The 27,863-nt window shown below is 43.5% G+C and overlaps 1 protein-coding gene across 1 annotated transcript; it reads right to left on the reverse strand.

Annotated features, from left to right (window-relative positions):
- Positions 1-258: 258 nt before the first annotated feature.
- LOC115810383 (zinc finger protein AEBP2-like) lies at positions 259-27,823 on the reverse strand. The gene is made up of 9 exons (XM_030772318.1): positions 27,281-27,823; positions 23,619-23,829; positions 23,025-23,132; positions 22,677-22,863; positions 20,054-20,178; positions 13,894-13,961; positions 8,719-8,832; positions 1,342-1,371; positions 259-461 (listed from the first exon to the last, which is right to left on the reverse strand). Exons 1-9 carry the CDS (start codon positions 27,328-27,330, stop codon positions 449-451), a joined length of 906 nt encoding a protein of 301 aa, XP_030628178.1. The 5' UTR covers positions 27,331-27,823; the 3' UTR covers positions 259-448.
- Positions 27,824-27,863: the final 40 nt, after the last annotated feature.

Consider the following 27,863-nt stretch of genomic DNA (forward strand, 5'->3'; position numbering starts at 1 on the left):
CAAAACAGTTCCTCTTCAAATAAAAACCTACAACCTAGTGCAGTTTCATGGTACAAAAATATATTACAAATCTGACAAAATATTTACAAGCACTGCCTTTACAAACATCTAAAAGATTCTACTAGGTTATCTCCATTCTTATAAAAGGTTAAAACCTTTTTTTTAATTATTAGTAGTACCATCAATAAACAAACAATAATGACAACAAAAAAGTACATTAATTACAATGTTTTCTGTTGTTTCTTTTCTTCCCTCAAGTATAACATGTAAGAAACATTCATTTTAGCAAAACCACAATCAAAATCAACACATACTTTGGTGCAATGGCTGATTTGAAAATAAAGAAAAAAGGTAAGGTTTATGTCCCCTGTCCACAATTCTCGATGGTTGTGATGGTCTCCTGGAGATGAGAGCCGGCAGCAGGCTATGGCTTGCTGAGCTCCTCGTGCTAGACAAACATCCTAAAAGGAGAAGGTCCCTTTAGGTCTAAGAGCCTCAAGACCAGTGATATAAGATATATAAAAAAGAAAAATAAAATAATAATAATAATGATAAAAAAAGAATCCTGAGCTCAGACAACGTGAAGGACTTGAAATGATTTCTCCTGATTCCTGACACTGAGTGTTAAAGTGTTAAACATGCGGTTACAGGAATACTAACTGCAATCACTGAGTGTGTGTGTGTGTGTGTGTGTGTGTGTGGGTGTTTTGGGTGGGGGACGAAGAGAAAGTACAGAACTACAGTATGGTCTCATCCTCCTGAGGATAAGGATTTATCAGTTTAAGGATTACGTAAGACGTTACAGTCATCAGTTGCCGATTCCCCAAATGCAACTACATGGAAAAAAGCATCACGACTTCACACAGAAGATCTAAGAGCCTTAAAACTTGATGATAGGAGATGTTAAGATACAAACTGTGTATAGCGATTTGCCGCTCTATGGTCGTAAGGCTATCTGGACAAAATAAAAAAGAAATCAAAAAACCCCCAACAAACAAACAAAATCAAACAAAACCAAACAAACAACAGAACAGTCACAGACCATGGAGTTGAGAGTAGCACCACAAGTAGAGTAGTGCGTAAGTGTAAGCCTCTGCAGACTAGTCGGAGGGGTAGCCCTGCAGGCTGTGCGTGTGTGTGTGTATGCGTGTGTGTGTATGTGTATGGGTAAGTGTGTGCATGTGTGCATGTGCATGTGTGCATGTGTATGTGTGTGTGTGTGTGTGTGTGTGTCCGACAACAGAAGAAGCTTGAGAAAGTGCTGGGCGTCAGACTGGGGGAGCGGGGGTGGGGGAGGGGGGTGGGGCAAGCCTGAGCTCACAGCTCTGAGCTAGGGCTTACCTCCGCTTCAGCCGCTTCTGGGGTAGGGTCCTGAGGAGACACAACATTAGAGTGGCTGTAAAGTACCTGTGTGTGTCTGTGAGATCATATTAGAGTGGTTTTGTTTCATGGTTTGGATTGTATCACAATCTGGGTTGCAAAAAAATCTAATCAACTCAGAACTCAAGTTTTTCTGTCCTCATAAACATATACAAATTTAACATAAAAAAGAATGAATTCAACACAAATATAAACAATGAAACATAATGAATGTTACTTCAGTGAGAAAACTAAACTTGAGCAACAGTGATTTTAAGGCTCTTCACCATGTGAATGAGTGGATGAAATCTAAACAGTGATATCTTTTAAGGCTCTTCAACAACAAAACGACACAGCTTCCACTGTTCTAAACGATGGCAAGAACCAAAGCACTGCCACACGGGTGATTTTGGACAAGGGCTCTCAATTTTAGGACTGTCACTCCTAAAAAACAACACAACTACAAAATATTGACCCGCTGCTCTGACCTTTCTCATATGAAGGTGCAACTATTTTGAAAAAAGTAAAACAAGAAAAACAAGCTCCTATCTTGAGAGGCCTAGATATTGATTCTACTTCATTTGTTTCTGTAGATTCACATATTCCAATATAACCTACATAATTTATGGTCTGCATAAAGCCTGCACCGGGCACAACATATGTAACTGCTGATGCTCACGTAAGGAAAAAGGCGGGGGATAGAAGGACATGAGGTCAATTGGGGAATATGATCCTAACATCTTAGGCATAAAGGCAGGGTTAGGTTGTAAGGTCACCCTTACATTCCACAAAGAGAACTTTGTACATGCTTGGTGTATTGAAAGAGAATGAATCTCGCCCACTCGTTTAGCTTAAGCAAGAGACAGCAACAAGACCTTTAAAAGACCTTAAAGACACCATTTTCAAGTCCACCTGTTCCATTGGTTCAGAAAGTGAGACTGAATGGGCATCCAACACAGTGGGAAGGTGCCAGGATGGGACCCATAGTTTAGAAACTGGGAGTTTACAACGTGCATCTCTCATGAAGCGGCTCACCAAGGGATGTTGACCCACAGCCTTCCCCTCAAAAGTGATATGGCAGGCAGAAATAGCTGCCAAGTACACCCCTTGACAGTGCAGGAAGCCTTCCTTTTGTCCACCATGTCTTGTAAGAAAGACAAGATCACAGCCACAGAGCACTGAAAGGGAACTTCCTGTTAGACTGAGCACAATTTATCAAAAATTGACCATTTACTCTCATAAAGGGACCTCGTCAAAAGGGCCCTGGCATTCTGGATGGTCTCAATAACACCTGGAGGAAGGCCCGCGGTCCTCAGATTCAACCACTCACAGGCCATGCCCACAGAGCCAGCCTCCCTGGGTGAGGATGAAATATTTCTCCATGCACTTGAGACAGCAGGTCCCTGTGTATTGGCAGAGGGCATAGCTCTCAATAAAGAAGTTGGGTTATCTCTGCCAGCCAGTGCTTTGACGGCCAGTAAGGAACCAGTGAGAATCATCAACAGGCGCTCATCCCGCACCCTGGCTAGAGTTGGAGAGATCAGAGCTATTGGGGGAAATGCATACAAACAAACACGAGGCTCCCGATGGGCCAATGTGTCTACCACCAGAGGTGCATTCTGATCGTGAAGGGAGAAAAACAGAGGATACTGAGTGCTCTCCCCCGTCGCAAAGAGGTCTACAGACGGCTGCCCGTAACGCTCCCAAATCAGACTCACAACGCCTAGGTGAAGCCTCCATTCTGCGTAAAAGGGGTTGCCGCTGGACAGAAGATCTGCTCCGCGGTTCAGTATCCCCGGCACATGGGTGGCCTTCAGGGACAGAAAATGTTTGCTGCTTCAGACAATCAATCTGTGTCCCAGCGTGTGTAACTGAAGGGATCTCAGGCCCCCCTGTCTGTTGACATAAGCCACTACTGTGGTGTTGTCCTTCTGGACTAACGCATGATGTCCCCTCTGAAAAGGGAGGAAATGCTTCAGTGACAGATGAACTGCTAACAATTCCAGGTAATTTAAGTGAGACAAGCGCATCTGAGGATCCCAGATCCCATTCACTGCTCTTCCTTCGAACATGCCCCCCCAGGCCAATAGGGAGGCATCTGCTGTGACCACTTTTCTGCACAAAACAACCCTCAGAGGCACTCCCCGAGTCAGAAAGTCCACACTTCTCCATGGGATTACTGCTGTTGTGCAGGTCACAGAGATTCTCACCCTGTGAGACCCCTGATGGCGTGAGTCTAACCTGTGAGAAGCCACCCAACGCTGCATTCCCTTCATGTGCAAGCATTCCACTGGGACCACCAGGACTGAGGCCATCAGCCCCAACAGCCTCTGACAAAGCCTAAGAGACACAAATTTTCCCCTGCGAAAAAGGGCTAGACAGTCTCTGAGTGTCTGTAACCTCTCTCCAGTCAGCCTCACTTTGGCCTGAGACGAGTCTATAAATAGGCCTATAAAGGAGATGGTCTGACAAGGAAGAAAAACACTCTTTTCTAGATTTAGTTTGAAGCCTAGATTCACCAAATGTTCTGTGAGTAACTGTGTGTGATCTGCTGCTTCCTGCTGGGGGATGCCGCAATAAGCCAGCCGTCCATATATGTGGCTATTCGGATTCCCCTCCTCCTGAGCGGTCCCATGGCCACTTCATTGCATTTTACAAACACTCTTGGGCTTAGTGAGAGACCAAAGTGGAGGACTAGATACTCGTAACTTGTCCCCTGGAAGACAAATCTGAGATAAGTCCTGTGTGGTGGGTATATTGGGATGTGAAAATAAGCATCCTTGAGGTCGACTGAAGTGAACCAATCTCTGCCGATACTCTCGGCAAAGACTGAGTGGCCGTTTGAGGTTTGGGCAACCTGGGAATTCTGAAAAAGGGAGATGGCCTCACCACGGCCTAGGCGAAGGGTTGGCGATGGGCAGGCACAGCTTCAGGGCTTCACCCTCCCTCTTTCTCTTCTCACACCTCTTCTGCATTGACATGACTGCCGTATCAAAGAGGCCCTGGGGTGTTATGGGGGTGTCGAGGAAGTCTTCCTTCTCCTTGGTGGACAACGTGGTGAGGTTCAGCTCTCTCCTGCAGGACCATCAGTCCCATGGCTTTGCCCTGTGACTGGATCACCATCATGTGCAGGTGGAGGCAGTGGTCTGTAATGACGCACAGCTCATCCCACAATGCGGGGTCAGATGAAGCACTCATATCCGCCTCCACCTCAGCTTGGTATGCCATGAAAAGAGAGGCGACACTGAGGGCTCGGACCGACAGTGCAGCTGCCTTGTATGCCTTGTCTGTCAGGCTGGATTGAAAATCACCCGATCTGGATGGGAGTGTGTGCCCCGGGGATGAAAGGGATGTCTTTAGGTGGAGGTGAGCCGCAACAGCGGGCTCCACCGGGGGCAAGTTGCGAAGACTGTGGTTCTCCATTCCCTCGCAGTCGAGCATGGAGCTGCCTGCCACAGGTTGCTTCTCTCAGTAGGGTTTATTGTGGCAAGAGAGAGCAAACTCCTGTAGCAGTTAAGGGAAAAATGGCAGGAGCTGTTGTCCCGTTCTCTTGACATTGGGTAAATTTTTACCATCATAGCGGGACTGTGTCACCTCCGCCTGAACTTCAGGCCATTTTGAGTTTAACAGCGGCGCGTTTATACACGCATTCTGCAAGTCGAAATCCAATGTGTGAGAAGGCAAGCCCCCGTCTCCTGCCAGAGCCACCATTGAGGGTTGGCCCGACAGTGCCAGTGAGGAGTTGTCGTCATCATCCTCGTCAGACAAGAGGAGCGCTGACCCACCGTCAGAATCCTCGTCCGTGGGTCAACAAAGTCGAGCTGATCCCCCCAACTTGGTCCAGTTTCGGTTTCGGGAGCCATCATCTCAGCTAGATCCGTTGGCTCCTGATCCACTGTAGTAGATGCCACGATGGGATCCCTGCCGGACAAATTTGCTTGACAAGCCAGCCAGCGATGAAGCACTTTGAGGGAGAGTCGGCCACAGTGAGTGCACTCTTCCGTGGGCTCAAAGGCGGCTTGGGCGTGCTTCAGGCCAAGACACATCACATACATCTGGTGAGTATCCCAGTTTGATATTTTATTCACACAGAGGCAGGTTTGCACCTGTGTTTTCTCCTCTGCTTTAGTGGGGATATTATCGGCAGCCATGGTCACTAGCAGAGCTTATTGGCAGTGAAGCCTTGCTGTACTTACTAGGGGATAGCAGGGATCAACTGGGAGTGTCTTCTCCCTGTGTAGCGAGGAGAGGTTTTTGAATGACTGGCAGCGCAGTGTCAGGCTCCACATTCCCCTGACACTGGCACACTTAGTTCAAGCCAATCCTGGCTGGCAGAATGCAATAGGAGCATCTGATGAGGTCATGCTGTGGGCATTCCCAATGTGAGACACGAAATGAATGCTATGAAAGAGAACTACATATGTACCGTGAACTGAGCCGTGGTCTACAGAAATGAGGTTTTCAATTTTAGTAAAAAGAGTTATACCCCTTGTACATGTGTGTGTGGAAACTGGAGTGTGTTGTACAGAGACAAAAAAGTCTTTTATGGGTAACACTTTATTTTAAGGTTCACATGTTAGCCATTAACACATGACTAGTAAATGCCTGTATTAGTGTCCAATAAGGTATGTGTTAAGTATCATTAATCATTTATTAGGGACGTATTCATCAATTTCTTATCGTTGATGAATAAGCCCTTTATTCTTGGTATATCCTTAATAACAGACTAATAACATAGGTCTCAATCTTAACTTACTGATACATAGCATGCATCATGTAAGACCACTTATAGCCTCCCAATATACTGTCTGAGTATGTTACTTATAGTGGCAGATTATGTGTAAAATAAGTATTCAAATTGAAATTATGAACACATGAATGTTATCAAAAACTGTCTTGTTAATGTTTTGTATTAAACATTTCAGAATTTCCCATAACTGATTTGATCTTTCTTTTATTGTAATTAGAAAACAACCTATACTTTAGAACAGGGAACCTGTTCTTAGGTAATACTAAGACATTGGCTGTTGATTAATGTCTATTGCCTTTGAGTTTTCATCACGTCATTCTTATTAGGGGGGAAGCAAGCACTGACTTTAGAATAGGGAACCTGTGCTGGATCAATAATGACATAATTCATAGGCATTAATGATAGTAATGTGGTTGTTGCCATTGAACCAATTTCCACTTTAGAATAGGGAACCCATCCTCTGGATGTAAAGGGCTGTAGCCCACAGCAGCCTGCGCAATGAAATATAGCAATGAAGTTTGTCAATATAAATACTTATTTTATACTTATTCTGCCATTATAAGTAATATATTCAGACAGTATATTGAGATGCTATAAGTGGTCTGACTTGATGCTTACTATGTATCAGTAAGTTAAGATCGAGACCTATTAGTCTGTTATTAAGGATATACCAAGAATAAAGGGCTTATTCGGCAGCGATAAGAAATTGATGAATACGTCCCTAATAAATGACTGATGATACTGAACACTTAACTTATTGGACACTAATACAGGCATTTATTAGTCATGTGTTAATGGCTAACATGTAAACCTTAAAATACAGTGTTACCCTTTTCTGCTACATTTATGCTTTTTTCTTTTTTTTTTTGCTTGTCCCAATAACTCAATATCACAAATAAAGTCTTGCATTAAGGAATATCTGCCTAGTTCTTCTAACTTAAAACATTCAAATGAGAATCATCCTTTGGAATAAGACAATGTCACTTTTTGGCTTTGTCAAACAGCGACAGTCAGGACCGTTATCGTCTGTCCTTACAGGACCTCTATCAGTGTGAGGAAGGAGGCGAGTGGCACAAATGAGAATACATTAGCATTAACTGGGATGCCATCCAAAGCTCATCTCCTTGAAAAGGATTTGTGCACTGGGCCAGAGGTTGTGCTACAGCCCTGCCAGAGAACCAGTTATCCCAGTGGACCCATACACATCTCTGCAACTTCCTCTTCTTCTCTCTAACCTCTTTCCCCATCCCTCTCTCTTGCTTTCCTGTCTTTCTGTCTCACAGGAGATAGTGCAGGCATGACTTTCATGATTAACTGGGGGTAGGGGGTGGGGGTGGGGGGATCTGTGTTTGTCCCCACTGGAGACTGTGATAAGTGAGCAGTGGTTTTACATACACTACATATGGGGTATCCCATCTGAAACCAGACAGGTTGTAAAGCAGGTGTGTGAGAATCAGTCAGTTTTATCTTTACATACAGATAAATATTAAAATACCTAGACAGAGCAGACGCAGCCATTGTAGCCTTTGCTCCTGTCTGCTACTGTATGTGCATCGTATTAAACCATCAAAGCGGGAGCAGAAGTGATGGCTCAAGCTACTTGTTGGTTGTTAGAAAAGAACTCAGATTTACGAGAAATAAAGTCAGAATTATGAGGAAAAAAAAGTTGGAATTGTGAGAAATAAAGTTGGAATTGTGAGAAATAAAGTTGGAATTCCACAAAATGAAGTCGCAATAAAGCAAATCTTTTTTTTTTTTTTTTTTTTACGTGGCCAAAACGGGCTTCTATAGATTTCTGTGTGTGCACACGGACATGCAGTCTCATGCCCCTTTATGGGAATTGGCAGGGCAGTACCTATGCTAATTAGGAACAACTGGCACACGCTTTCAATTTACAAAAACAATGGGATTCATCATTATAAGAACAAAGATGAGAACAATTCTGCAGTTCAAGAACATGTCATGAATCTACCTAGACTTTTTCTTAGGACCTTTCTCAAGAACAAATTTCAGGAAAAAATTAGGAAGAAATTGGTGAATGAGGCCCATTGTTCTTGAGTACTATCATATTCACAAATAGCTAAAGCTCCTGTAGCCTGTGCATGAAAGTGAGAAAGGCGGCCTGATTAGTGTGTGTGCCTGTGCGTTTGTTGGGGATACTCAAACTGCCATGTCATACAGTTCTGATCTCAGTCCAACCCCACATCAGGAAGCACTGCCCATTCAAGGTTAAGCGTTTAGTCTGGGCCTGTGTGATTAGGAATGGAGATATTCTCCTTCCGTAAGAGAGGAGCAATTTCAAAAAGTTTTTTTCTGTGGCAAAAATGACTGAAGTGAAAATGTAGGTCATACGCATTGCCAACCATTTGTCAGAGTCACTGCCAACAAAAGCTGGTGCCCCCTAGTGGAGTAATCAGGAACGGGGTGGTGGTGGGTGTCCGCTGACTAAAATCAAGCAGACATACGGTATGTGCCTTCCCCTTTGTTAACACCACACACCTTGCTTTTACCTCAAAAGTGACCAAGCTCAGGAAAAGGCAGAAAAGAGGAAGAGTGGGTGTGGTGTGAGTATGTATTTTGTGTGTGTGTGTGTGACCTTACACACTCACCTGTAGATGTTGGGGTCCAGCAGTAAAGCAGTGTCCGGTGGTAACTGGGACAAATGTACTGCTTTGGTCTTCAGCTGAACTCTATCTGTTTCACTCACCCAGACATCTGGCAAGCTGAACATGGAGACAAAAGAAGAGACCAAAAAAAAAAAAAAAAAAAATTACACATCAGGACGTTGTAAACTGCTTTTTTCACATCATTGAACATTGCAGGCCAGCCTGCACGTGAGACCAGAGGCAGATTCAAAAGCAGAATTTGATCATCACCATCTGTGCTTTAGTAAGGACTACGACAACACAGGCATTTGAACAAAAGACAGGACATGCAGCCATAGAAATGTCATCGATATCAAACTGATGGACAGTTTACTTGAGCGTCTGTCACGCAGCAGTGAAATCTGGGCAAAACCCGGCAAAGTTTACCACATATAGACCATTCAAAGCACTTTCACAATGCCATGGCCAAAAATGAACAAATAAATAAATACAATAAAACTGCATGGCAAAGCAATATAATATGTAGAGTGGATAATACAAAGTGACTTTGAGCCAGAGTTAATGCTTTCACAAAACTACGCACGGAGCTTGGAACCTGGCGAAGAGAGAAAGCGAGAAAGCCTGAGGTGAAAAGAAAGATGGGTGGAAGAGGGGAGGGTGAGGGATGAACAAAGAACTTCATTGAGTCCATGGCACATATGTTAACACCTTTCCCGAGACACTCCGCGCATTTCCATAAGAGAGACTGCACTCCCATGAGCCACAGACAGGAGCACAGACAGACAAAGAGACAGAGACAGACAGAGAAAGATCTGAAACTCAGAATCAAAGAGTTGTTGTCAGTGCGCACACACAATATCATGCACTGTGATTGGTATAGACTAAACTGAAGGGTTTATGACATCACTGTCTGGCTTTTGTGCGCAAGTGTGGGCAGACGAACGCAATTAATTAGAATTAGGCTAACGGGGAAAGATAGCTACGTAAATGTTAGTAAGTGAGCTATAAAACAACATTATATTGCATGGAGTTCTAAGCCCAAAATGAACTGATACTGATATGTGTGTGTGTGTGTGTCAGGGAACAATTTGGCTCGAAGACTAATGGGCTGTCGAATTATCATCACGTTAAAAGCGTAGCGTGGAAAATCGAAATGTTGAGACAGGGAATGGGTTAGGGTGGTGTGGGGTGGGGGTGGGGGTGGCGGCACGGGAGGGGTTGAACTAAAAAAGAGACTAAACAAACGTGGCTTAGTTCTGGGTGAGAAAACCAGAGAGCCATCCAGTCTTCACACCTCAGTGTCCCTCCCTTTTCCTCTACTCAGACCATCAGACAACAATGAGAGCTAAAGTAATGGCAGGAGGTTTGTGTAAATAAACCCCCTGGCACTCAGCTGCAGCAGTGTGGTCCTTCTGTACTGTAAGAAGAAAAAAAAAAATTAACTGCAGTGCTACAGCAGATAAAACACTCACTTGCTGGCACCAAAAAAAAAAGAAATGTAACTCAAGCCTCTACCCCCTCCCACGGCCCCCCCTTCGCCATCATCCCCGTCCCCCCCCTCCCCTTATCCCTCCGCCCTTCTCTCCGCGATACACTCGTCACCACGTGCGTCATCACTCAAGCCCCGTGAGAGATTCTGCCCACCCTGGCCAGCTCCGGCAGCAGGCGCTTGGGCAGCCAGCCAAATCCCTACCCATGCAGCAGCACTCACCGCATCTAGGTACTGTACCCAATTACTCCGCCTCCATGCACTTACACACACACACACACACACACATGCACACTCACACTCATCTCACGACTTGTCTGTACATGGCTGTGGTGTACACACACACAACCCAGCAACCAACTACATGTTCATTTTTTTGGTGGTGGTTGTTGTCAGCAAAACCAAAACCAAATGTGCATTCAAAGTAGCATACCTTAAACATACTGGAGAGCTGACAGCAACTCACACACACATACATACACACGCACATGCACACACACTCACAAAGTAGAGAAAAGAAACAATATATAGGGATATTGGGGGGTAAGAGAGAGAGAGAGAGAAAGAGAGAGAGAGAGAAAAAGAGAGAAATACAGGGCTTAGAAGCAGGGAACAGAAAAAGAGCCACATCCAAAACAGTTGGCTGGATGCTTATGTTTGGGTTGAGAATGTTAAAATGCTGACAGACGTGACAAAGAAGACATTGACCAAAGAGGACCTGAGGAAAAACAAAGCCTGTAAACCAGCTGCCCACCCCTGCAGAGGAGGACAAAAGCAGGAGGAGGAGACAAAATGGGACGATGAGGCATGAAAACAGAAAAACACCAAACACACTCTCAGCTAGCCATAATGAGTGGACTGGCTTTGGAAACTTTGGCGAATAATGTGAATCCTGAAGACTTAGAATGGTTCCAAACTCTAAACAGGAGGTGGAAGCTCCACTGTTGACTTTAAGTTAGCACTGACTGACGTGTTTATAACACCTTAAAGAAAGGTATGAAGAGTCAGATACATAGTAAATGAGTAAGATTCTTCCTCCAAGAGTTTATTTGAGAGAGAGAGAGAGAGAGAGAGAGTGAGTGAGACATTTTAATCCACACTGTACTGTTATTTGACTGCACTTCTTCATGACCCAGAAATATATAATGAAAGAGTCATCTCCTCCAGTGGGGAAACATTTTCCACATTTCCGACATGCATTCCTTGGGCCTGAATCTATGGCTGACTCCCAAACAGTGTTCCCAGGAGAGGTCTGGTAAATATGAAAGCCACGATCACATTCCCTAAGGTTGACAAGCAGAGGAGGTGGAAAGGAAATGGGGGGGGGGGGGTCATTCTTTCATTTATTAGAAAGTTATTTAACTCAAGAAAAATAACAGCACATTAACATGATGCTTACACGATGACATCCTTTCTTGGGATTCTTACCAGATAGATAGATTTATCAAGGCCATTTAATTATGTCCTATTAAAACAGGGAAGTAGTGGATATGATGTGTGCTTTTTTAGTTGTTCTTTTAATACAATGGATTGTATTTCCACAAAACATCATAGCAACGCTGACAGTCTCTGGATCTCAACAGACAGAAGGGTTTAAGATGCATCCAGACACTGACTACAAATTACACTGAGAAAAACCTGTCAGTTTTAAAAATAACTGACGCAACAGTACACCTCTGTCCACAATGACATATCAGTACTGGGATATCATGAACAATATGTCTCTCTTGTTCAAAAATCTAAACCATCAATGAATTCACTTTGAAAAAAGACAAAAACTACAACAGACAGCAGTCTTCACCATGGAAAGGTTAATCAAAGCACTGAAAAATCTTAACCAAAACCAGGAGCAAATGACCCACTTAAGACAGGTTGAGAAGCTAATTAAAAGGCCTTTGAGGAGAAACAGGGTCGAAGGATGAGTGAAATATCCTAATGGTTCATCAATAGTCAGCTCTCCCTCCGTAGTTTCTGCAGGTGCCGGAGCCAGACAAAACCAGTAGCCAAGAGCTACTGTTAAATACATTTGCAGTGCCACTCTCCTCCTTTCTGAACTGTGAGCTACGCATTCTCTCTCTTTTGCTCTACCCCACCCCTATTTTCTCCCTCCTTCTCTCTTATTGGAACTATTAGTGGGAGTTTTTCCTGGTCAATGAGCACCTCATCTCTCTCCAGGCACTCTCTTCAGCTCTCCCACACGTGGAGAGAAAATGACAGGGGTGAGCAAATATATATATGTTTTCTCTTTCTTGGGGGGGGGGGGGGGGGTAGTGTTGTAGGTTCTATCTGTTCATCCACTCCTTGGAAGCTGTCAAACCCAATCTCCCTCATATTACATCACTTGGCTTTCTCTCACTCACCTCCCCCTCCTCCTCCTTGTCTAACTCTCTCTCCCTCCACAGAGGAGATAAGGAGTTGCTTCTGTGGGAGCTCTCAGTCAAGCCTCCCCCAGGCTACTGTACCACACTGACTTGCCCTGGACCTTCACTGACATCTCATTAATGTTGCTCTGCCCAGTCTACTTAAACACATACAAAAGCAGAGAGGATACGGGTTTTACTTTGCCAACCAAAGGGAAAAAAAAAAAAAAAAAAAGGACTAACAAAATGCTTGAATCGAATAAGCCACTGAGTGCTATTGCTGGCTTAATCACCGTTATACAGCACAGGAGTTTGTGCTCCATCTGTTATTCACTCTTCGAATCCTAGCTCTATCACACTTGTCAACCAGGGCCAGAGGTCCAAAAGGAAAAGCGCTGGCAGGTGTGTGGGCCAAGGTCACTTTTCTTTTGGCTGCTTGTGGGTGGTCGCTGATGGTTAGACGCCCATGTAAACGTGGATGTTGTTGCTTGAATGATCGTTTTTTGGGAAATGTGTTAGGATGCTTGTAGATGCCATTGTAAGAAGGACAGACATGACTCATGCTCTGACTCCAGATCCAGCAGCTGGCTTTGGTATGTTCAATTCCAGTAACACATTGATTAAGAGGTCACTATTTTCAGCACACATATACACTCCCACACACAGGGGTAAAAGGGTCCAGGGCCAATTCGGAAAAGCCTCAACAAATCCAGCAAACTGGGTCTGACCCACCACAAATATTAAGGCAAGTGTGAATGAAACACACGGCAGCGGAAGCTGGACTGGGCTGTGACTTAGGGAGGAGAACCTGTTGTGTCAAATGTGAACGGTGATGGCAAATCATTAAAGAAAACAGGAAAAAAAAAAAAAAACACTTCGCCTCTTCTGATAAGGTCAATTCCCTTAAGAGACTTGAAGGACATGTTCCCCATGTTTTATTTTTCCTTTTCATTGTCATGTTCTTACCTTAAAACAACTCTCTATATGCATAGAGTTGCTAGTTAAAATCTTAAAGGTGAACTATAGCAGTCAGTCAAGTGGATGAAAACACTCATCGTTGTTTTAAAGAGAATGACAGTGAAGTCACAGATTATTAACAGACATTTCGGTTCAGAGAAGTGGCCTATTTTTTAAGGGCCTTCTCAAAGCTGCTTTAGCATCTTCTGAGCGCATTCTGCTGCGTGACCCGCACACAGAAATCAGAGCTTTACTTTCTACTGAGCTCTTCTTGTTAGTACCACAGTCAGGATAAGCTGATTTTCAGACCTGTGTTCAATCCATGATTTGGACCATTTGCAATTAAGGCACAACATTTCAGAGAGAACTTACATGTCCTCTGGAGTCCAATGTAAGAGAACTTTCACCTTCCCAGAATCTTCCTTCCGCCGGGCCATAACCTGTGAGGACATTAAAAGAACTTGTGAGGAGCAGCATGACTGTAAACTGGTAGTCATGGTGGAAAATGAAATACTAGGTTGTGTGAAGGGCTAAAAATCTGCCAGTATACACCCTAAATGCTAAATGTGAGAAGCAACAGTTAATTCCTTTCAGGGGGAAAGAAAGAGAGAAAGAAATCTTACATTCAGGTCAATGACTATACATGACAGAGTAATACACTGTAAAATCAACTAATGTAAACTGCATAGTCACAAAACTAACAATAATAACAATAATAATAATAAGAGTAAAGTGTATCTAAATTAAAATAACAATAGTCACAAAATTGCCCACAGAGATAAATTGTTGCTTCAAGAAGTTTTCTTTTTTCCTGTCTATTTATAGAAATGTGATTGAGCAGAGGTGTGAAGCAGTTCTCTTACACACATGAATTATAAATAGAAATTGGAAAGGAAATTGGATGGGACATTTATAAAAAAAGAAGAAGAAAAAAAAAGGCTAAGGACGGGACGGACAAGGCTCCATGGAGACAAATGTAGCAGACGCACAAACATGGAATATTTGTCTCTCCCATTTTCTAAAAATCCCATCCGACTTGTTTGTTTTTGGACACACGTACGCGCAGGCACGCACACACACACACACACACACACCCAGGGGATATTTTTGTGGCGTTTGCTATGAGGGTCATGATACTGTTGGTTTTGTACATGTTATTAACTATTATTAACTGTATGGACTTTGTTTTTGAAGGGTAGACGTCCGTTTCGGGTATGCAATGTTCTTCCCGACAGACAGATGATATATGTGTGGGGAGGGGTTTGATCTTAGAAGCTAATCGTCATCCTCGTCATTGTCTTCATCATCGTTGTCATCACCAGGGGAAGAGCATTTAACTTGTCTCCAATTCAAAAAAACCTTCCCTTGTGCTTATTAACAAATCTTGCAGCCTGGCTGTCTGCTTCTTCATTTATTTATGTCTGCCCAGGGCGGGAGTTTCCGCCTCCACATCTCCTTCTGGAACTTTCTCTGCCTGTGCATCCCTTGTACCCAACAGGGAGGGATGTGGTTCCTTTCATTGAAAGTTTTCTTTCTTTCTTTTTTTTTACGACATTTTTTTCCCCCCTCAGAGTGTCTGTAAAATGCCACTCAGTCCTGGCACAGGTTGGTCTCACTGGGCATGTGGAGGGACAGAACAGGACTCAGTGAGACAGCACAGACGGGGCCTAATAGACTCTAATGGTGCCAGTCAGCCTGGGCTCATGACACTGACAGCGTGACGTGAAAAGACATTAGGGAGTGGGACAGCATGTGCTGCACAGATTTAATTTAGAAGGTGTAATGTCTTGCCTTACTTTTGCTTTTGTTAATACGGAGGAACCAGAAACGAGCGGTATTAAAAGAACAAAGCAAACAGAAGCAAACGCTTTCCGTCAAGTTGAGTCAGTCTGAGATATTTTAGCAGTCTGTCAGGCGTTTGATTCGAGAAAACAGCGCTAAGGCCCTCGTAGAGACACAGAAGTCTGGAATCTCTCCTATCTAAACACTCTCCACTTGAGCAAGACGTGGGGTCACAGCAAAACAGCTGGAACGGAGAGCGGGAAAAAGACAAATCTCTCCTACGATGAAAAGGAAGCTCCGCTAATCAGCTATCATACAAAGACAGATGCATTTCCTCAGTAACCCCCTTTCAATCTGGCTCTCCTCCTCTTTTCTTCTCTCGCTCTCCCTCTTTTTGTTTCTTTCTCTCTCCTTCTCTTTTTCTCTCTCACCCACTCTTTACATTTCTGAACAAATGGTGTTTTGTTTGGGTCGAGCGTTTCACACAGTTGCCAGTTGGTTTATGCTCTCACTCCTCTGTGTTTCACTACACTGCCGAGGAACTTCAGTTATGTGTGGAGGAGAAGAGATGGCGGTCTGTTTTCGACGGCAGGCCAAGAACAACAAGACCGGCAGCGCCTGAGCTCCAGCATGTACGTCAGCAGCATGCAGTTTGGCTGCAGCCGGCTGGCAGCTGCTTTACTGCCCTTTTAATTAAAGAGACCTGGGAGTTTGTCTCTGTCCCAGCGCTCCACACGGCACGGGCTAATCTGCAGTCACAGCAGGAAGCGCTGCTTAGACACCCAACCTAGAGCTGAAAACACAGGACCTGTCACAATAATGTGTGAAATGCGCTGAGAATGTGTGTGCTCTTATCGGTTTGCTTATGGACGTGTTTTGTAATAACGCGGCTGTATCGTAGCAATGTCACGGTTATGGTCACGCGTATGACTTGACCAGACGCTGGCTGCTCTTCATGTATGTGGTTTTCATGAAATAATCTGTCTTACCCAGCAGTGTGTGTGAATGGGCTGCTATTCACAGCCCTGTCAGTGTTGTTACAAGTTCATGTTACATATACAAGTACTGATGTCTGTGTGCGTTTTCATGGGTATTATTGGAGGTGTACGCAATTACGTGCGCTTATGTGTGTGTGTGTGTGTGAGTGTGTGTATGTGTGTGTAAATGGTGATATTAAAATCAGGGTGCGTGCATTTATGGATATTACTGATGGTACTTGAAACACAACATACGCGCTGTCTCTCTCTGTGTGTTTCAATGGGTTTTACTGGCAGTAATATGTAATACTACATGCGGTGTGTGTGTGTGTGTTTATGGGTGTTCTTTGTGGTAATATGCCGTACTAAGTGTGTGCTCTGTGTGTGTACATTGTTCTGCGTGTATTGGTGGTAATGCACCATCCTAGGTGTACTGGTCTGGTTTGTGTGTGTGTGTGTGTGTTTATGGCACAGATTGGAAAGACTGGAAATGTTTGGAGTAGAGCATTGTGCAGTCAGGGGTGAGATCTAGGACAGGAAGCCTGCGGGAGAGTTCACGCTTCATCTGTCTGGCATCAGAGGGATGTCACAAAGCTAAAGAGACTTGGGTTCAATGGGGAGAAGAAAAGGAATGGGACAGAATGAGGATAAAATGGCTCCTGGTCGAGGTGGAGAGGAAAGGCAGGCGGATAAGAGATGCGGAGTTGTAAACTGAGGTACTCATCTGGTGCAGAGGGTGGGTTTAATGACGACACTTGGGTAGATGATCAGTCAAATGCTTGCGTCATAAACGAAAGCCTCAGGGCTGGATCAAGGACTTTGCTGGCTAGTCTTAACCAAGCAGTCTGCCCTTCTCCTTTTGTCAAAAAATCAACCAAGCCTCAGATTCTGTTTCAGATTCAACCCAAGGCTGACCTTCTTTTTCCTCTATCTTCCCCTCCTACTGGGTTTTCTTTTTTTTTTTTTTTTTACTGGCCTCCTGGATCTTATTCCTTCCTCCATTTTGGGTCCAAAATGCAGTTCCTGCTCCTAACCTCTGTCTGAGCTTTATCGTTACTGCTCTTCTTCCCCCTGATCTGACTTTTCAAAATCTGACACAGCCTCTGAACAGAGCTAAGAGAGAGAGAGAAAGAAAAAAGACAGAGAGAGAGAGAAAAAGAAAGAAAGAAAAAAGACAGAGAGAGAGAGAAAAAGAAAGAAAGAAAAAAGATGGGGAAAGAGAGAGAGGGAGAGAGGGAGCACACAGGCGGGTTCAGGGTTTGATACTGTGGAGGCCAGTGCGGTGAGAGGCTGCTGCTGCGGTTGCTGCTGATTCACTGGGTGGAGGAGCGAGATGCAGGGAGGCACGTTTTCACTTCCCCTGGAACAGAGAGATTCCCTTTGAACATCCCTCAGCCCCTCAGTAAACTAGGCATCATTAATGAGAAAGTGCTTTCACTTCAGATCAGATCAGAGTCACGCTGCCGCTGCTAAGTCACGGAGGGTAAGTGAAGAAAAGGCATTAGTATGTGTGTGATGCTCCACAGGATCTGAATGTATCTGGACCGGGGCTAGACTTAAGCCTAGCCTCTCCCAGGCTCTACTGGCCCTGGGAGAAAGCAGCTTGTTTTTTTTTTTTCTGTCTGAGTCATTGACAGGTCACCCTATGGTACCCCCACTCATATGGGACAGTGCATCGCCTTCAAACCTGTGTGCCAACGCCCCGCTGACACACTGAAAACCTACACTTCCATTCAACACGCGGCTAATATACCGAAACCCTCCTCTTCCGTTCAACGCCCCGCTAACACACTGAAAACCTACACTTCCATTCATCTCCACTACTCTGCTACAATCCTTAGGTCTAGAGCTTTAAATGTACTAGAAAAGGAAAAAAAACACACACACACACTCTTACAAATGTGCGCACATGGTCTTTTTACATAAACAGTCACGTGTGTAAAGCAGTTACAGAGTGAGTTTGTGCGTGTGTGTGCAGGCTGTCCGCAGCACTTTGCTTAAAAGTGCGTTTCGTTTCGACACGGCATGCACCAAGTGTGAACTACTAACGAGAAGCACAGCACGGCACGGCACGATAGAATAAAGGCACGTGCACACACACATCCACAAATTCATGCACACACGCACATTCACTCACGCTAACGTCTGCTCACACCCGTCAAAGAAAAAGGAGGGGAAAGAAGAAGAGGAAGAAGAAGAAAAAAAAGAGGGGGGTGGGAGGGCTGAAGAACGAGTAGAGTTGTGACGAGCGGTAGCGACAGCACATTGGAAAAAGCAGCATTGTCTGGGAGGGTGGAGAGGAGCAACCCATCCTCCCCTTAGGGAGGCACTCCCGCTACCTTTACTGGGTCTCAGCACTCCCCTCCTCCCCTTTCTCCTCTTTTCTCTCCTTCTCTCCCTCTCTCTCACAGTCAGCCAAACATTGCTCTCTAGAGGACCACTGAGGACTGACATGCCATTCACACAAATCTGATGAGGTGGGGAAAAAAAAAAAAGGAGTGTGAATGACTCCTGCAGTGTTTCATTCCTCTTTATGTATGAATCAACCCACGTGCAGGTGGCCATCTTTATCTGACCGCTTTACCCATCGGACCACGGTTTTTCTTTTCAACTGCACGGCCATTAAAATGATTCCGGCACATTCTACTGAGAGCGTGGGCAATTATGTCAAACCTCATTTCGGCGAACCCTGCTGACATAATCCTTGACAGCCGTATCAGATTATCACTGTCCTGGTCCTATAAAATGACAGCACAGGGGAGATGATTTTGGACCTTGGACTCTGTTGCAATGGGGGGTTGTAAATGTGTAGATATCCGTGCCAACGTTGCAACGGGAATTTGTGGACATTTCACAAGGGAGAATTTTCTGAATAAAATTTCAGGACATGACAATGCTGAGCACTGAGAACACATTCAGAAACCCCTCCGACAAGTCTTCATAAATGCCTTTGCTGCCACCCTCTGACTGAAGGAAGTACTGCAGCTCAAATTATACATGAAATCATATGCCACCGTAAAGAAACTAGTTACTGAAACAGAAGCACTCCAATATAACGATCAGAAGTTAATTCTTGGCTGGAGGCAGTGGCAACCTAATGAAGAGAAGGCAGAATCAACTCAACAAATGAAATCGCATAAAGTACAAGAACCAGGTCAGCTGTTCTGGTTGTGAACTCTCAATACGGTCCATAGGACAAGGAATCAAGATCAGTGTCAATGAAGGGACAGAGAGAGTTAGAGTTAATGAAACTTGACAGTTGTGCTGGGTAGTACACTGGAAATTTACCAAAACCAGCATTGTGGATCTCATACTGACTGAATTTTTCATATGTTGGAGATCAACATAACACAAGGGGAGGTCTTGAAGTAACACAGACTCTAGACACAGGACAACACTATGTGAAGAATTTACTCAAATTGATCACCTGTCATTCCAATCTAACAGACTGTAGATATGCATGAAACATGTACAGGCATCTGAAACACACTTCCAACACTCCTTCATCTGTCTTTACATTAAACAAACAACCCACAGTCAAGTTAGTCCTCATGAGAAAGAATATCACTACAAGGATTTTCCATCGTATTGCTTCGCATTTCTTGACAGCAACACCAACATAAAAAACAGTCCTCAAAGCACCTGTGTGTTTCTTCATTTAACTATCCTGCCCAAAAAAACCAAACAAACAAAAAAAAAGGCCACCACGGAGAAAAAGAGAGATGAAAGAAAGGGTGAAATCGGAGTGAGCGTGGCCTGAGCGTCAGACTCACCGTGCTGTGGAAGACGACGCTGTGTCCGTTCCCCCTGCTCTCTATGTGAGTGGCCATGTTAAGGCAGATGGCTCGGTGTCGAATGGTGTCCATCGTCTGTGCGTCAAAGAAGTCGTGCGGTCGAGCTGAAGGAGAAAAGCAACAGAGGGAATAGTAAGACAGAAAGAAACGCTGTCCCTATGATGACAAGTAAAAAAAAAAAAAAACAAAAACGACAGAGGCAGGAGGGCGGTAGCCTCCATGACTGAAGGAGTGAGAAAATAGGAAAAGAAATCTACGTAAAGAATTCACACAATCAGTTTTAACACGTGTGGAAGTTGTCAGTAATGCTCATGCAAACAAAATGACTCAGGGGTTTGAGTGCTGAAATGATCCATTTGATTTGCTGAGGTTATTTGCCATTTTTCATCTGGAAACAACACAAGTCTGTATAGTGCAGTGCTGAGAAACCTTAAATGATCACAGGTCTATCAGTTTTTGTCTCTCTTAAGCAGTACTTACAGACCTGTCTGTATAGTGTGCACATGTTACATCAAGACCTGAACTTTCCAGAGATCAGTGAAAACGACACCGTGTCTCAGATCAAAAGTCCTCAGTAATTAGGTCACACTGCCTCAGCCCTCACTTTTCATGCACCACTTAACACAATGCACACACATTCAGGCTGCATTTGGACACATACTTTCACAGTGTCAAAGGAAACAGTCTTTCTCTTCAGCAAATCACGCTGTGGTGAAAAGACCTAAATGATTTTGACAACTAAGTCAGAAAAAAAAAACCAAACAAACCAAATAATGCTAACTTAAGAAATGATTAGCTCTTTTACACAGTTTGCATTTCTCTAGCAAAGAGTCATCAGAAATATCATGTTCTGGCACAACATGTCAATTAGGATGTTTGTCCCGCTAACATCGGTCTGAAAGATGGTGCAATTCTTGCTGACCTGAGATCTGACAAATAGATCTGAGGACATCCTAATAGATAAACTAAAAATATGGTTAATGATAAAATGAAAAATTTAGCAAAACACATTATCTCCATTCATCACTTGAAAAAAAAAAAAAATCAACCATACTTTGGCCACTGATACAGTAACATCTTTCCAGTGTTTTTTTCCACAACAGGAGAAATGAAGGGATCTTATATTTATGGAGAAATAAGAGAATGGCCTGATTTAACACAAAACAAAACAAAACAAAACAAAAAAAGTCTCCTGTTGAACATCTTTGTTTTTCCCACACATTTGCGTGAGTGTTCATTCAGTAAAAGTGACTGGAAAGAGGCCACACTCATTCAGTGCAGACTGACTGAGCAGATACCCACGGCTGCCTTGCTCAGACACCACAGAGAGCCCAGCCTGTGACTGAAATGCTGATATCTGTGAAATACTCTGTGGCTTCTTCCTACACAGACACTTTCATTTCAAATTCTGTTCAGATGCTCCACTCTCTGCAGGTTTGCTTTGGTATTTTTCCCATTAATGTTAACATCCCACAGCAGTTGACTTAAATTTACATTTCTGACCTTATACTTGCATCTCCAAAATCTGTTTACATAAATACTCTTGTTTATGGTGTGTGTGTGTGTGTCTATGTGTGTGTTTCTATCACAAAACACATTTTAACAGCAAAATGATCAGTTAGACACAACTGCTATTATGCTCCCTAAGACACGACACAGGCAGCAGAGGTGGAGTGAACTGATGGTATTTATAAGCTCTTGAGTTCTAAGACAGAACCTTCAACCCAAGCTACATATGGACTTCTCTTTTGGCTTTAAAAGTACAAAAGGAAAAAAATCGTTCTCCCCATCAAATCGTCTGGCAGTCAACACTTCCATCTAACTCTCTGGAGAGATGTGAGGTATCAAAGCATGCCCTGGACAAATGAATCCTCCTCAATTCAGAAAAAAAAAAACCAAACAAACACACTGACCGCTCTGTAGTTCTTCCCTCAGTGAAGAGAGAAATGAGAATCTCATTAAGCTGGTAATGGGGACTTTGTCTCATTGTTGTCAGCGTCACTCCCGCCAAGTTCAGAGTTTGCCTCCTGACTACTGCTCAGGCCTTTAATATGAACTCATGTTGTCGTTATATGAAGTTTAATGCGAAGTGTCAAGTAAGCAGTCTCACCATGTCAGTGCAGGAGGAGAATTCTGTGGTGAACGACACAAGCACGCCTCTGCCACCACAAGCCACCAGTCAAACTAATAAAGTCCAAATGTAGGCTTGATACTATCTTGGCCAGTGATATCAGAGAAACTATTTATTTGTAAGGAGCTCGCTCAACAGCAGTGAGGTAAATGCTCTGCAGAGTCATTTTGATTTCTCTGTGTGATACCTGTGTAAGTGGCACTACCAGAGCAGAGTGGAGTAATCTCCTCAGTGCTTTAAGGTAGTCAGGGCTGAGGCAGGGTAGTCAGGTGGAAGTGAGTGGACTGAATGAAGGGAACATAGCCAAACGCCTGAGAGAGTGAGTGAAAAGCCCAGAAGGCAGCTCAGCACTCTGGTACAAATCTATGGAACAATTCAGCTCTACTGAGTTCTACTTGAAGTGAAAAATTTATAAAGCACACATGAAAAATACACACACACACACGCATGCAAAATGAGTGGGAAACCTACGTAAAGATCTCCTGCGCTTGTTTTTGAGTTTTCTCCTCTTGTTAATGCCTGCTTTGGATGGGGATTCCTCCTTCAGCTTGGCCTGGCTGGACATTTTGGAGGAGTTCTGCTGGCTGAAGTGGGTGGGCACATGACGTGCCAGTCCACCCTGAGATGCAAAGCTAGCATTGCAACCACCCACGACACACTGTGGGAACAAGAGTATGTGAGACAGAGAGCGAGAGAGAGAGTGTGGGAGGGAAAGAGATATAGAGAGATAGAGAGAGAGACATTAATTGAAGAGACAAGTTCATTTATGCAGAGCCTTTGACTGGCTGTGATCTGTTGATCCAGAGGTTGGTGTTTTACCTTGAAGGGTTTATCTCCACTGTGTGTTAGCATGTGTCTTTGGAGCCAACTCTGACTGGTAGATGGTGTGTTATACACTTTACAGCCTTTCCACAAACACACAAATACCTGAAAGACATTAAAAAAAAGTTTGTCAGCACATTTGCCACAAAGTGAAAGTTTAGACAGGAAAGCCACATAAAAGTAGTTGGACTAAAATTTGCACCTTACCCTAAAATCTCCTGATGTTTAAAACATTTAGAGAAAAGGCTCAGAACATGGTGAGACCACATAATTTACATCAACAATTCCAATTTGGAAAACAAGCACAGACAACTCACGACAGCCTCAGGGTTTTAATAAACGGTGTGAAAAATGTGTTAGATGAATGTTGACTTACAACCACTAAAGGTACAGACAATTCATCAGAGAAAGAGCACAGTAAAACACAGAAGATGGACAGAAATATCTGCGGTGCAATGGTGGGGTGAACTTTGAGTGTGTGTGTGTGTGTGTGTGTGTGTGTATGTGAAAGAGTGAGCGAGTGAGTGGGTGAGAGATACAGAAAGAAAGAGAGATAGAGAGAGAGAGAGAGAGAGAGGGAGAGTGCCTCACCCCTCCTCGTTGTCCGTCAACATGAATGCTGCGGATGTGTTCTGCCAGGTCGGGACTGGAGCTGAAGCAAACCAGGCACTGGTCCCAGCAGCAGGTGTAGGCCACGTTCTTAGCCGAGGAAGGGGCCGTGCTGGCCTGGCCGTTCATCATGGCTGGTGTGGAGCGGCCGCTGGATGCCGTGCTGTCCATGTCCATCAGAGTACTGCTGACACTGGGGTAACAGACAGGAAGGTTTATGAGAGGGACACCTCTGGACAAAACTGTCTTCTTAAAAAAAAAAAAAAAAAAAAGGTCTATTTTCTGTTGTTGCTTGCATACAGCAGGTGTTTTGAGTTCTTGGATCAATCCTCATGCTCATTAAGATGAGAATGAGAACTTAGCTTCCTAATGCTGAATATGACTGAGCTGAGAGCTACAGACAGTACAGACTAAGCCTATGATGATATGAAAGTCAATACCAGCTTCACACTCAGCAATGATATTGATTTTGACATACAGCGAGTACCATGTTACGAAAGTGTTACAGAATGTTAATGAACATGTTGTATTTTCAGATTCAACCAAAATTCATAACCAAAGGAGTAAATATAAAAGTTGGGAGTTCAAAAAATAATATTAGGAGAGAAGTTGGGAACAAAGTTAATCTCTCCATGCGTCTCAAACAATCTATTAGGCTGCATGCTGATCTGAGCTCTTCACCTGCCCACCTAGCCAGTAATTAGTTTTGATCAGTAAATGGAAGAATGTAGGCCGGTGAGAATGGAGCAACTACATTTACGTGTTTGTCACTTAATGATCAAAAAAACAATAAGAATAAAACCATCACTGAGTGATAGAGCACTTTCATCCCACATTAAAATGACAAGACAATATGACTGTTTAGCTATAGTACCAAGCGCTACAACAGACATGTATTGCATAAAGTGGGTAATGACCTTCACAAATACGGGTATTTAAACGAAAGTACATACATAAATATACCACAAGGGATCAGAAACACAGTGGCACTGATTCAGATCCATGTCTGTGAATAAATGTAACGTACAGATGAAATCACTCAGTGAGACCCCATGCATCACTTGGCCTTAAATTAAAACTATAACATACTCACAATGAAGACAGAACAACCAAATTTCCCCTCACCTATCACTAACCGCACACATAACGGTTTCTTTAGTAATGATCACTGTTAATCCTAAATCAAACTCAACAGCAAACAAAGCTTATTCATCTGACATGTTACAGGTAATTTATCGTCACACTAAATTCTCCACAGTGAATGTGTTTCTATATTACTGTGTACCTGACCTACACAAAGTAATCAAAAAGACTGTGAGACAGTCAAACAGTCTGACAGTGATAACATTGGGGATAAATGCCAAAATAAATCATAGGTATAATTTACATTGTCTTATGAAGTATAGAGATATCTGGTTGACCTCTGCCCCCCCACATTCCAAAGCAGTTTGTGGAGGAGCTCCATTACTGGAGAACAAATGGACAAATCTACGGGGAATTTGTTCAGGCTAAGGTTCAGGCCCTGCATTCTGACTCAGAGGAAAGACACATTCACCGTTTTGGATTCCATTCAATCTCATGCCTTGCTGGAGTACAAAAACTTAAAAAATGCCAGTAAACTCCTTCACAATGGAGTGAGTATGTAGTCAAACCTAGCGTTTTGGAGAAAAATTTCTGCACCCACATGGGGTTTTTCCCAGTGAAGGGTTAATCTCTGATGCAAAGGTCATAAAAATGTTGTTTTTTCTCTCTCATCAGATCAGTTACTGTTTTCATGGGAAATCCTGATAATGAAATTTCGCAGGACACACTTTTCTTGCGTGATTCCCCGAGCTCCACAGCCATGGCTGATGTGTAATGTATGTATGACAGAGGGCTCTTCTCATTCTCTAGACCTGATTGAGTTTCAGAAAACTCACATTTTAAGTCCAAAGACCAAACATGGTTTTGAGAAGAGGTGGAAATTTCAGTATTAGAAGAAACACTGTTTTCCTCCTTTACAGATGACAAAGTAGATCAGGAGCTTTCCAGCCATCAAAAGGACAATCAACAGTATAAATACTGACCTGTCATATCACACACATTCATAGAGAAAGCTGGTGTGGTTTAGAGCATGACCAGTGTGTATGATTTTAAACTGAAAACTGGATGAACTTCTGGAGGATACAAGGCCACTGTTTTCTTTCGGTTTGAAATCTATTCCTAATTATTCTCTCTTCTCACATCTACACTTTATCTTTTTCAAATTTTCTGAGCACTGTTTGATTTTCTGTTACTTTTCAATTGAGCAATAAAAATGTCTGGAAAGGTTTTATTAACATAAAATAGCTGTTTACTAATACTTTACATAATACTCAGCTTCATGTCATCAAAGTGTCTTACATGGTATGAAGAGTAAGTTTGGCCTCAATAATGATGACAGTTTTCTTTTTCCAAACTATTGTTAAAAACACATATTGAAAGTGTTTTGCCCCAAAGGTGGTTATGAAAGGTAGTTACTAACATCATAACATGGGTACAAAACGGGTATGATACATGTTTATTACACAGGTAGTACGTTTTGTTGGTGCTCCCTTCAGTTTTGTAGTATTTGAACAGAAAACCTGAACAGCTTTCTACTGAAACACGTCTGTCTGCAGTTTTGTCGAGAGGTGAAGGTTATTTTTATCGACAAACAGCTGGCTATCCCCAAACTTCTGACAGACAGTCAAAAGTATACGTTATTTTTTGCGATGGGTTTTTGGCCACAAACAAAACTCTGGTAAGTGTTCAATCAGAGTTAAAATCTGAGAACTGCATTATCATGCCAAGTTTAGTATCCCAGGTTTGGACAAGATCGTTTGCACACACTTAAAGGCCACATACGACAATAACATGTTAGGAAGATTTCACAAGTTTCTGGGGTGCTTATGTCTTAGCAGGAACTTGCACCTGCTGCTCTGGAAATGCTTTGCCAAGTGGTTCTCATAAGGAGTTCATTGATTTGAACAAAATGAAGTTAAAATTCAAGTTCAGCTCTACTTATGCATGCTGTGTAGACAAGCAACCGAACACAAATGTATTAAGATTAAAAGGAAGTACATTTCTCTCTGTAAACCACACCAACCCAATAAAGTCGTTCTATCCTTGACCTTGGTGTAATTGCCTACTTTAGATAACTCTGCGCGCTGCCCATGGCAATGTTTGACCAACATCACATCTCGTCAGTGTCTAACGGGACTTACTGATTAGATGTAATCCAATTATTTTCAGTAATTAAGTGGCAAGGAAATCTATTTCGATCGAAACGTAAAGTCCGCACTCAATTCAACGTGATAATCCATTGTATTCTAAGGACACACGTCACATTAGCAAGTTACCAGTTATCGATCCCTTGTATAAGTGGCTTTGGATCATATAGAAAAGCAATTTGGCACAGACGTTTAAGTCTGTGCTGTTCAGAAACGATTTTTTAAATCTCAGTGGTTTTAGATTAGTTGGACCGTGCAGCTGGGTTGAGAGCAGGAGATTAATCCTGCTAGCTGTGTCTAAATTAGCTTACATGTTTATGAACCCTGATGAGAAACTCTTATGCAAACTGGACACAGAACATAATATCTCATGTTAAGTCGGGAGCGGTGGTAATTCAGGTACTTTAAACAAACCTGTCCTCAGAGTCCATGCGACTGAGAGGCTCCCCGTCGGATGATGACATTTCCACACTTGCCCGCCTCTTACTGCCATGCTCACTCTCCCCGTTGACATTTTTTTCGGTGGCATCATCGCATGGTTTGCCCTCGTTACAATTGATCGTCGGAGATCCATTTTCGTCCCTTTGTTCCTGTTTCAGCTCTTTCCCTGGGTCGACCGTGCTGTCACTACAGCTGCTTGAGCTTGTTTCCTCAGTACGTCCATCGACCTCGGCGATTCCACTTCCACTATCCGCTTCATCCTCATGGTCCTCTCGAGCTGCTGGCGCCTCGGCGGCAACGTTTTCAATACAGGGTTTCTCGTCCCCTTCCTCCACCTCTTCCCCGCCGTCAGACGGCACCTCTTCGATTTTAACAGCTTCGTTGTCGTTTGGTGGCTCATCTTTCGGAATTACAGTAAGGCCCTCTTTTTCCCCGGCCTCCCCTGAGAGCTGTTCACTGGAAAGGTTGTTTACAGGCGGAATATCTTCCGCTGGACTTCCAGCTGAGGCGGTAGCCATTTTCACAACGAAGGCTTTGGTCTGAAGAGAACACAATC

Source organism: Chanos chanos, chromosome 1, assembly GCF_902362185.1.
Source record: "Chanos chanos chromosome 1, fChaCha1.1, whole genome shotgun sequence".
Classification (NCBI taxonomy): Eukaryota; Metazoa; Chordata; class Actinopteri; order Gonorynchiformes; family Chanidae; genus Chanos; species Chanos chanos.

Excerpts from the sequence above, each read along its gene's own strand:
- LOC115810383 (XM_030772318.1), bottom strand. The coding sequence starts at position 27,330 with ATGTCATCATCCGACGGGGAGCCTCTCAGTCGCATGGACTCTGAGGAC. Across the intron at positions 23,133-23,618 it reads TTGACGGACAACGAGGAGGG|GTATTTGTGTGTTTGTGGAA; the intron begins GTGAGGCACTCT and ends AATGTCTTTCAG. Across the intron at positions 8,833-13,893 it reads CATTGGACTCCAGAGGACAT|CTTGCCAGATGTCTGGGTGA; the intron begins GTAAGTTCTCTC and ends CTCCATGTTCAG.